A 12,255-nucleotide genomic window follows, 5' to 3' on the forward strand; every position below is an offset into this window, starting at 1 on the left:
CATTTTTATCAAGCTCGTATATTTAAGTTCAGTAATTTCACTTAAATGACAATTAATATGTAATTTTCAATGCCATTTAAGTGAAATTACTGAACATAAATATACAAGCTTGATAAAAATGATCATTCTAGAAGAAAATTTCAGATGGCACTTAGAGGCTTTTGCATCTGAACTCTTCATATATATATATAATCTACTTGTAATGACTGTAATACTATGCTGTTTTATTAAATCAGCACACAAAAATAACTTTCATTATTTCTCACTGCCTCATGACAGGTTCTTGAGATTCACCTGATATTTGTACTTGACGTGTGATCTGTAATAATCTTAAAACAACTTCTTCCTCTTTATTTCCAGGAGTAACACAAATCCGCCAACATGTGCTGTAAGGGTTTTCTCAAAGTTATGATGTTTGTCTTCAATGGCATCATCTTTGTGAGTAAAACAAATGTCTTGGACACTGACCTTTCCCAGTTTTCTTAATCTACAAACATGTTAATGACTTCCTTTGAAAGTGACTGACACATCTATTTTAATTGAACCACTTCATCGTAAAGCTCTGACCTCATTGAATGACTATCTAAAAGTGATCTACCATAACTCTTATCAAACTAGGACAATGATAAAGCACCTGCACCCATGTTTCCACATGCACCTTTATTGACGGCTGTAAACAACACACGTCCTCCTCTTCCTCATTGCAGCTGGCAGGAGCTGCCATACTGGGGGTGGGCATCTGGGTGGCGGTGGACAGAGTCTCTCTTCTGGGGTTTCTAGACCACATTAAAGACGCGCCGCCCGAACTGTCACAGCTGGCAAACATCGGATACCTTCTGATCGGAGTGGGAGCGTTCCTGGCGCTCATGGGTTTTCTGGGATGCTGTGGAGCCATGAAGGAAAGCAAATGCATGTTGCTCTCGGTGAGTCTTCAGATACTGTGTCCAGCTACAGCTGATCTGGGGTGTGTTTCCCGTACGCAATCACAGCAATGTTGACCACTGATCACCATAATTATGACTTAAAACTAAAATGGTATCAAATAAAATCTCAACGTTTAAACTTCTGTTTACTCTTACCAGGAGCTTATGTAGATGTCTGACAGAAATAAAGCCAATCTGGGGTGCGTTTCCCGTACAGTGATGTAACTCCCTGCTTCACTATCATAGTACGATGCATCTTTGAAGAAATCAACTAGCTAGTCACGAATGTTTCTTGAAGTCATATCAGCCACATTTCCTTTACCCTTTCAAATTGCGCAAATTGAAATTGAGAATATGCCCAATGGAAACACGTCAATTGCGCAAAAACTCCCATTTATCGCAAAAAAGTTTTTACGCTCGCATGAGGTGGTTTTTCAGGCTATTCGAAAAATAAATATATCGCAAAAGTGCAATGGAAACAGTTTTTGCGCATTTACAGTCACCTGACGTAGATGACGCGGTGTGTTTGGACAGAATACGAGACAGAGTTCTTTATTAAACTCATAAAAGACAAAAGAATTACAGGAATAATGGATTCTAAACCTCAAAGAAATGCCTCAATCAAGACCTCGAAGCAGAAATGAGGGAGAAACACCCAGAAACACCTCATATGTGCCGCTCTCAAGTATAAGGGTCATTCCTTGCCATTAATGCTTGGAAAACACATGTACAGTACGTCTCCTTCGATTAATAATGGCTAGTGCAGTGGCTGAGATACATAAACCTACCAACATCCGTTGCCATGATTTTTGGAATGACTGATTGCGGGAGGAAAATTTACGTTTTAGTCGTATAACATAAATGAAAACATGCCTAATGTCGCAAATTGGTGCGCAAAAATCACGCGTTAATGTTGTCACGCGCGTGGTGGAGTAATAACTTATTTTAATGAATCGTTTGAGATCGAATTAATACTAGACTTTTTTGCTATAAATTACGGACATGGCGTCTGAGGACTATTTCTCATCTTTCTCAGTTATTTTGCTCTATTTCCAGATTCAATCATAGACTCGTTCTTACGCACTAGAGCTCGTTCACACATGCGCACTCTTCAAAAACAACGCTTTAAATCTCTTGACAAACTAAAAGACGTAAATGACATTTGTATATATTCTAAATAAAAGATATAGATTGTACTGAATGTCAGCTTGCTTATTTGGCTCAAGATAAGGATTTATTAAGTCCACATGTCAGGCAAACTAGAAACTCTGCTTCTAACCACAGATCAAGAGCTGTCGTTACAAACACAACTCTGCAATGCTGTTTGCGAATGTTTGTTATAATGGTGGTTTCGGGAAACACCGACTCGTTGAACTGCTGATAACGACTGAACTTGCGAACATACAGTAGTTAGCTAACGATGCTTTCGGGAAACACACCCCTGAACAGTTCCACTCCCAAAACTGGTGTTAAAGTAAATGTCTCGACTGTCTCCCTAGTTCTTCATCATCGTGCTCATCATCTTCCTCGTGGAGGTGGCGGCGGGGATTGTGCTCATCGTCTTCGAGCCTTTGGTGAGAGCTGATGCAACACAACAAAAGCACATATACACTGAAAAAAATCTGCCGAAGGATTTACATTTTTAACTCAAAAATTGCAAATTTCACAAATAATGGCTACACTTTACAATAAGTTTCATTAGTTAACATTAGTTAATGTATTAACTAACATGAACTAACAATGAATAATACATTTGGGTTACACTTTAATTTAAGGTGTCATTGTTACAGTATAATTATATATTTAAGTACTGAGTAATATTAATTAATAACATGTACTTCCTATAGGGTTAGGGTTTGGTTGAGGGTTAGTTGCATGTAATTATGCATAATTTACTGTTATTACTATGGTAAGTACATGCAACAAAGTTTACAAGGAGACTGTAAAATAAAGTGTTACCTACATTTGTTACAGTATTTATTAATCTTTGTTGATATTAGTGAATAAAAAAACAACTGTTCATTGTTTGTTGATGTTAGTTCACAGTGCAACGGATGTTAACAAATACAAGCTTTGGTTTTAATAATGTATTAGTAAATGTTGAAATTAATATTAACTAAGATAAGTAAATGCTGTAGAAGTATTGTTCATTCTTAGTTCATGTTAACTAAGGTAGATAACCAATGTTAACTAATGAACCTTATTGTAAAGTGTTACCTAATAATTATAAAGAAACAGCAAGTAACACATTGAATTAAACATGATATTTTGAAGTAGAGAGACTGAAATAGTATTTTCTTTATCTTTTTACTTGATAAATCTTTTATGTTATTACTTTTATTTTATTTTATATTATATACCTTCTGAACAATGAATTTCCAAGTGGATGGTTTTTCAAGATTATTATTATTATTATTGGATATGGATTTTTGAAAAATCATTTTATTGGAGATTGCACCCACAAAGAACAATTTCTAACATATCTAGACAAATGTATAGAAATGTCATTATAGAAATGTCCGTATTTCAAAATATTCCATAACCATGTGAGCTATCAGAAATAACAGAAAAACACAAATGCAAAACTCAAAAAGCCTATGTATGTAGTCACAAATACTGAGTAATGATGCTTTATAGAAGGGGCTCACAATATAGTTTAAGCCTTAAAAGGTGTGAGCTCATATTGGCAATACAAAATACTGCACATTAAGAACCACAATGGCTTATAAAGTCTGTACAAAAATATATTTAACACCCACAATTATATGGTCTCTTTATGATTCCATAATCATATATGGTTTAAATGAATCTGTCTTTATAAGTATTATGGAACGTGACTGTGAAATAAGAGGCTGAACGTGATTTTAACTGCATTCCAGGTTGAGCAATTTCTGGAAACAATTGGAGAGACAGTTGCTACAAGCATTAAGGAGGACTATGGAAAGGAAGACGATTTCACTGCAGTCTGGAATAGCACTATGAATGAGGTACGACACCAGCCATCATGCGTTTAATGATGATTCTAGCTGCCATTTCTGGCTGTTTTCTGACATTACAATCCCAAATAATGCAAACATGCGCATGTGTTTTTTCTAGCTGAAATGCTGCGGATATAACAACTACACCGACTTCACGGGCTCTCCGTTTGTATCTGACACATCATCATATCCTGACACGTGTTGCACAAACAGTGCAATCTGTAATGAAATTGCAGCAGGAAGAGATGTATGTTACAGAACACTTTGTGCTAAACTTACTATCAAAGCAGACATGCATGAGATTAATGAAATGTATGTATAGCCACAATGCACACTATTAATTTGTCACTCAGTTAATGAGATAGATGGCAAGATATATTTTGCATGAAAGACCAGTGGTTTGGCTCAGTGGGCTGCAAATAATAAATGCCTATAATAAAATGCAACCAACCATGTAATTGTGCATTAAGGACAGCAGAGTGAATCAAAGCTGTCTACGGTAAAAGAAGAAATGTTGCATGGCCATAAAGATGCAAAAAAACTACTAAACCTTTTGAAAGAGAAAAACATTAACACAGTATCTGAATCAACATAATTGTCCATGTAGGTATTGCATTGATGTGTGTGTTTTGCGTTGTCTGTAGCCTGTCATGGGCTGTTTCAGGGCATTAGAGAAGCTGATCAAGGATAACGCAGTTCTGCTGGCTGGTGTGGCTCTGGGAATCGCTGCTTTAGAGGTATTTACTTCAGTCTTACACACATGCGAGATCCTCTATGTACACTAATATGCCGTTTGCACCGAAAGACAGACGTCAAACATCATGATGATCAACATCTCAGTATGTGATGCAATAGGTGGTTTGCAGTCACGTGATTGTGTTGACGCGCGGAATTCAAATGGAGGGCAGGAAGTAAAGAGCGGAATGGACGAGATGGAGGAAAGTCTGTACTGTACTACTTTAGACGCTATTACAAGAGAAAGATAAAGACAAAAAATCTAGACATATGTTGGATGTGATCCTTGCGTTATGATTTTTCAACTGAATTGAAAGATTTGCCTGTCATCAAGGCTGTCATTCTATTTTGTCCTGTGGATTAATCCGTAACGTTAACCCTAACAACCATTCAACGCTGCGGCGCTTCTCGACGTTACTTTTACGGCTGTTTACTTTACGTTATTAGGTTAACCACTCTCAAAGGTCCGCCGAAACACCACTAAACCACTGAGGGCTGCACCCTCAAAACACTTTGTAGGTAGCTTTGCTAACGTTACGCAGTTGTCTTCAGTCTTCAGGGGTAACTTACAAACTCAAAGAAAAGAAGAAACAATTACTTTGACTTTACAAAGTTCGGAAACTGGTAACTGTGTGTGTGTGTGTGTGTGTGTGTGTGTGTGTGTGTGTGTGTGTGTGTGTGTGTGTGTGTGTGTGTGTGTGTGTGTGAGTTACGTTACACAAACATAGCCACATAAGTTGTATTAACTGACCTTTGATGAAGTGATCACTGCACACACGGGCATTTTCTGATTCCCGACCGCAGACGTAGGTTTGCAAGCCATTTTTTCTGCCGTTTTTCGGTCAATTTCTTGCATTTTTCCCCCTTATGAACAACAACTTTTGGTACACGATAAACACTCCTCATGGTTTCTCGGTTTGATCAATTTGAGCAACCATAAACGACGCAAAACATAGGCATTTTGAGTTTGTTATAGTGCTTCCTAAATGTAGCAAATCACTTCCTGCCCTCCATCTGCATTTCGCGCCATGGCAACGCAGTAACGTGACGTCATATGCAAACAACCTATAGAATTGATGATCTGAATAATTGGCAAAGCTTTAGTCAGATAATTCTGTGTGCATTCACACTAATGACCTTGATCCTGATTAATCAATACATTATGATGTGTTTTTAAAGTTTTTTTTTTTTTGTCATATTTTATAAAAACAGACCATCTTTAGATACATGATATTTAGGTTTATGTAAACATCTCTATAACCAAAATTTGGCACAAAGTCGTCGAAATTAAAATAAATACATAAGAACTGGTAGTTTTGCAATACCAATAGCGATAATCACTCAAAAATTTTAAATAATCAAGTAGCCAACTCAACCATTTTCTTTTTACTGTAAAAAAACAACAACAAAAAAACAGTTTTATACAATATTGCACCTAATTTGTTCCTTCACAGATTGCAGCGATGGTCGTTTCCATGATCCTCTATAAGAATGTAGGAAAATGAGACCAGGACTGACTACAGACATTTCTGTTTACATCATTGTTTACTGTAACATTTTACTATTCGACATGTTAACTGAAGTTATGTAAATACTTGACTATCTGCTGCAGTATGAATGACATTTGCACTAAAACCTTTGAGATTATGTGTTCTCTTTTGAATGCATGTTTACCTCAAGAAAATTATATTTTTTTCTGCTGTGCTCAGCTACTAAGATATGACCCTGACTCCAAAGGTTTTAATATCTATAGCTGATGTCATGTTGAATACTACAGCTCATTAAAGATCACAGCAAAATTTTCAACATTATTTACCTATGATTCAACTAATTTGCATCCTGTAATATTTACTTGTATTTGTATCAATAAAATAATGTTTTTAAAGCTCTGTTCCAACTCGTTTGCTCCCTGTGAAGCACACACTCTTACTTAAGTCTTTCTATAGAATATAAAACATTAATATATTGAAACATGCTGTAATCTTCTCAATGTATAATGACAGGGTTATTTTTTGTTAAAAAGAAACACATGTGACCATTTTTTTCTCACATTGGATGTTTACTAATAATGAAGCATATAAAGCAGCAAGACACTGGTGGAAGGAAGTCTTTCAAAATGCAATGCAAATTTATGGTTGTCCAATAAATGTATCACATCCTCTAGGAGTCCCTCTCTGACTATTTGAATTACTTAAAGTATAAAAATCCAGACATTAAGTGTACTCACCTCCAAATTCACCACAACTGGTGAATAATATCCCAAGTCTTTTGAAACCACACAACATAACTCATCTACAGATAGACCAAAACTGAAGCCGATAATCACTATAATCTCCTCGATCAATTTAAAAATGGTGCCTTTGGACGCTGGTCTAGGTTTGACGTCAATGACAGATGGCCGTGGAATATGTATTAATATGTATATTTTGCAGACAATAGAACTTAATATACAAGAGAAGTCTTTCATGATTAATATTAGTGTTTAAAATGTTTTAATTTTAAATTAATCTTACCTATACAATATTTATGTTTTATTTGTGTAATTGTAATTATTGTTTATATCTTATAGTATCTATGAAACATCTGCATATTGGGTGTTTTCATTTTTTTTAACACCTGGCATGTAAAAACCCACAATATTTTCAGATCAGGTGTTTGCTCATCGCCCTCTAGCGTCAGAATTTCAAAACATGGTTTGAAACAATATAAACCAGTTTAATACATACTCTAAAGCACTCATTCAAAACAGAAGGTTGAATGGCCATGTACCTTTTTATAATTTATTGTGTTTTTAAAAAGGAATAAAGATAAAACCCTTCAATAAACTGCTATATATAAATTCAGACATGATTTACTCACACAAGTACTTTAATAAAGCAACAGCTCGCAGTGGTAAACTCATTTATTAATGAACATAAACCATTACTTTCTACAAAAGCTATGAGAAACATCACTTCCCTGCAGAATGGAAACTCTAAAGGTGTGTTCACACATAAAGTTCTTCATTTTCATTGGTAGTTGTGATGTGGGCGTGTCCAATGATGCAACAAAAGATGAGTAAAGTTTAACTTGTGCTTCATCTTAGCGTGGCGTCTGGGCATGTATTGTTATTGTTAAGGGAAACACATTTGACAAGGTCTGCAAACATTTTTAAAAACCACATGAATAAAGCCAACACTACAATGGTACAAATAATCTTTCTCACATATTTTAACAATTTGATTACTGTTGGTGAGATTGCTCGTATAATATAGATTGAAAAGACTGAATATAAGGACTGTTTAGTATCTATTGAGTAAGAGTAATGATGGGAGTTTCTTCTTGAGAAGACTTGAAGAGCTACTGAAGAGACAGATTCTCATATTCAAAAGAGCCGGACTGGTGAACAGCAGGATCCGAGACAGACTGTGTGAAAGACAGAGAGATTATGACCTACATTTTGAATGAACAAACTGTTTTGCACATGTAGTTTTCAACATTTCACACGTCAGATGATCTGGACTTGAGCTCAAGAGCTGCATATGTGTTTGCACTGGGATCATTGCTCTACAGGGAAACGTACTCAGTTATTAGCCAATCGGGTACTGACTTCAATGAGGGGGGTAATAATTTGGCAGGGGGTCGAAATTCAGCACAACACCAGCAAGCGAAGCAAATCGCTTTAGAGGCGTTTTAAAACAAACGCCAGCTAAAAGTGCTCTTTTAGAGAAATTGGCTCTGTTATTCTGTTATTGTCATTCTCAGCCGCCGAATGTCAGCAGAATGCACCAAAATTTGCCTTTACTGGCTGGATAGCTCGGCGGGCTCTGGTGGGCTTTCACGCCATAGGTTCGTTCCTCTCCGCGGAGCATCCATTAGCTCGTGCAGTTTCAATGCGTGATTTTATTAAAACTTCAGTAAAATCTGAGATAAAGGAGCGATGCAGTACGAGTGAACCGTATCGATAGGGAACAAGGAGAAGGACTTACAGCACAAAACAAGAAATTTTAAATGCTGTGAGTTCACGTCTCAGTATTTGTCAGATTGCCATGAGATGTTTGAGCAGTCTGATCATTTCCCAACACAAACTGTTGCCGTAACAATAAAGGAAGAGTCTTTGCCAACTCCCTAGGAACAGAAGCGTCAATCAAGTATCAAAAGTGTTGTCACTCTACAGGCTCTTACTCAAACAGTAAAACATAATAATGCTCAAATCAATATTTCACATTGGACCAGCTGTAAAAAGAAAACCATCTCTGAATTTACAAAAAAGCTTCTTATTCTTTCAATGATATTATTCTGTGGTTCTTTGATTATCTCACCTCATTTATAGCAGATCTTCTGTTTATCCTTTTCTTCTTACTGTCAAAAACACAAACAAGTAATTTCATTGTTTCATATACCATTAATAATCAAATATCTTTCTGAATTAGTTTGAAAGTATTATATTTATGTACTCTTTATTGATATACTTTTATTTACATAATAAATGATAATAATAATATGATGATGATGATGAAGAAAACTCCTCCAGATGCCGCTGTGATCACAATCACATTCCTACCAGCAACATGATGAACTGAAAGAGGAAGATCATCATGATTAACTCTCCAAACTGATGAATGATGTGATGATACAGGAGTGTGTTAATAAAAGCTTCACCTGTGACAGTTACAGCGTCTGATCTCTGAGATCCATGTTGATTGTGAGCCTGACAGTAGAAGTGTCCACTCTGTAGTGCACTGAAACTCTGTCCAGATCCAACAGCTGAGGTTTCATTCTCCTTAAACCAGCTGAAGTTCAGAGCAGGAGGGTTTGAGTCACTGATGCAGTTCAGAGTCACTGAATCTCCCTCCACTATTACACCAGATCCACTCATCAACACTGAGACACTCCTGGGAGGATCTAAAAATCAAAATTCACTATATAGATATTAGAAAATGATGAACTTGGAAATTTGAAACAATGTGCAGATGATCATGAACTCACACATGACATTTAAAGTCACAGCATCAGAGTATTTCTCTCCATGTTCATTGATGGACTTGCACTTGTATTCTCCACTGTCATCAGAGCTGATCTTTGAGATGCTGTAGATTCTTCCAGATCCTACAATCGTTCCTCCTTTAATCCAGCTGATTTCTGCTGGAGGGTTTGAGTCACTGATGCAGTTCAGAGTCACTGAATCTCCCTCCACTATTACACCAGATCCACTTATCAACACTGATACGTTATTTGGAGGGTCTAAAACAGACAAAAATTAAGATTCAATATAGATACGGCCTGGCGAAATTGCAATTGCTGGAATTTATATTAAGTACATAAATATGTAAATGTATTTGTAGTATACTTAGCATAAAATAAATGTATTTCAAATAAAATATTTTCGTATATTTCTTTTTGACAATGGTAGCAAGAAAGTATTGTTGGCCCTTGGAACCGACTGTCTCTGTGCCTATGAACCTTTGGATGTATGATCTCGATTGACTCCTGGCAGCTAGAGGCCTACGATATCAACCAACACGCTCCAGGGCCGCGGGAAGAGGTTTTAGGTTGGGGGTGCTGATTTTTTTTTTTGGGGGGGGGGGGGGGGGGGGGGGGGGGGGGGGGGGGTGTCACCACTTTTGAATAAGAAACAATATCAAGACTATAAAACTCCTCAAAAAACGCGCACACACTCAAACCTGACTGCACATCACATTTTTGACTTTATTGATTCTGCTTTTATTCCGGAGTCCCTTTTATTTTATTGCTCCGGAGTCGCATATCACATCAGTCACAAAATGCGCCACGGGGAAGAAAAAAACATCTATAGCCTAAGTCGCACTGGACTAAGTCGCATTTAAAAAAAAAATTATTTCACAAAAAATAAATAAAAAAATGTTACAGACAGTTCTCCGTTACGGACGTGAGCGCTCTAAAGTGGCACTAAAATAATGTTTTAAAACTTTCACAGAGACCTCAAACTGAAAGCACAAAGCCTGTCTTTAAATTTAATTTCGTTTTGTATTAATTGTATCTTAATTTTAATCGATGTTTCATCAACAAATTGTCTGGATTTAATAAGAAGTAGCCTAAATATAGGCTATTAGAAAATAAATAATCAGGATACGGAGGCGCTGGCGAACCTGGAGCTCGTCTCATAATGAAACTCAGCGTAGGCCTATAAGGTAGCCTATTGCCTCACAGACCTGAGACATTTGGATAGCTTGAAATGTCTACTTTTAAGCAGAACAATTCAAAACGAAAGAAAACAGACTGTGCTGCTTATGTAATTCGTATGAAATGTGCATTTCTCTCTGGCGCTGCGAAGATCGGGAGTCGTCAACTTCATCTGTCTAGCCGACACTGACATAAAAAATAACTGACTAAATGCTAAAAATGTATACATTTTAATGAACAAACATATGCGTTGCATTTACAATTCTGTGAAAACAGGGGGTGCTGCAGCACCCCCAGCACCCCCACTTCCCGCGGCCCTGACAAACGCTCTATTTGTCCTGATCGAGGAATGTGGAAATTCTTACTACTTACGAATGAGTGGGCACTGACGTGTATCTGTTTAGAACTGATTTCCCATCCCCTGTCTCGCAGCTCGGATCAACCGCAAAATCAGGTTTCCCCGCTGGCCATTTGGAGTGTACTGGAAATTGTCCAAAGCCATGAATTGTGTGTGCAACTGCAGACTACCGCCTTCTTGCTGTTAGCGTCTTCCATGTGCACTACGAGCGCGGAGTGGGCTGGGTCGTGAGTGAAGGACTTTGAATTACACCCTGGGCGAGACCCCCTTAGAGCGCCCCCCCCCCCCCCCCCCCCCCCCAAGACAAAAATACTAAGTAAGAAAAGCATTTTTTGCAGTGTAATAACTGAACTTGTAACAGTTTTGTTGCAAAGCACAATATTATGGTGAAATTAGATCTCGTGTTTGAGTTAAAACCGAATTATTGTTAAGCATAGCAAGAATCATAGCAAAAAGGCTAACAAATAAGAGTTATACCCACCAATTAATATTGCCCCTTCATTCATGACATGGATACCGTGATCATACAGAGAAAACATAGTTGCATACCTTTATCTTTCGCTCGTTTCTAAATTGGGCACCTGATGGCTTTGACCTTTCTTGTCCATCTCTTATTTGGCACTCGACATCGACAATAAACAGATTTCCCCTGATCCCTGATCACTCACGACGAGTCACGACCAGAAGTCAAGACTAAACCAATTCACCTTGGTGGTGGTGACCAAGTAATCGTTTTGTATTACCTATTTTTATTAGCCATTCAGACAATTCAGAAAAACAAAAATGTGCAGGAAATATAGAGGCCTGTATTTATAATGTTATGAATTAAATGTGCGTTATTTGGAAGAAAGTCGAGCCCCCCCCCCCCCCCCCCCCCCTCTCCCCCTCTCTTGTCCGTTCTATTTGGGAAAGACCCAGAGGTGAACTGTCATCCGCGCCCACGCCTCCGCACCCCCTCCCCTTTCCCCTTCTCAAACAAACAGCTTCTGTGCACGGCATCTTCTCAGCAAGCAGGGGCGCCTGCAGCTGCAGGGGGCGCAAATTTGCCAATTCCCCACACAGTGAAATGATAGATAATAGAAAACCGCTTCGCGGCGCAGATTTATTTTTATTTTTATTT

General features: G+C 37.6%; 2 protein-coding genes across 2 annotated transcripts in view; one reads left to right on the forward strand and one right to left on the reverse strand.

Moving 5' to 3' along the window:
• tspan34a (tetraspanin 34a) overlaps positions 1-6,521 on the forward strand; it is an 8,069-nt gene extending 1,548 nt beyond the window's left edge. Inside the window, exons 2-8 of the mRNA XM_082163089.1 lie at positions 361-438; positions 708-923; positions 2,423-2,497; positions 3,803-3,910; positions 4,020-4,148; positions 4,546-4,638; positions 6,091-6,521. Of these exons, the coding sequence (XP_082019215.1) occupies positions 382-438; positions 708-923; positions 2,423-2,497; positions 3,803-3,910; positions 4,020-4,148; positions 4,546-4,638; positions 6,091-6,141 (729 nt within the window). The 5' untranslated portion in view covers positions 361-381 and the 3' untranslated portion in view covers positions 6,142-6,521. The remainder of the gene's footprint in view (positions 1-360; positions 439-707; positions 924-2,422; positions 2,498-3,802; positions 3,911-4,019; positions 4,149-4,545; positions 4,639-6,090) is intronic.
• The window catches only part of LOC309493638 (sialoadhesin-like), a 190,702-nt gene that overhangs the window by 89,471 nt on the left and 88,976 nt on the right, over positions 1-12,255 (reverse strand). The window lies entirely within an intron of this gene.

This window comes from Leuciscus leuciscus (assembly GCF_965113295.1).
Source record: "Leuciscus leuciscus genome assembly, chromosome: 3".
Taxonomy (NCBI): Eukaryota; Metazoa; Chordata; class Actinopteri; order Cypriniformes; family Leuciscidae; genus Leuciscus; species Leuciscus leuciscus.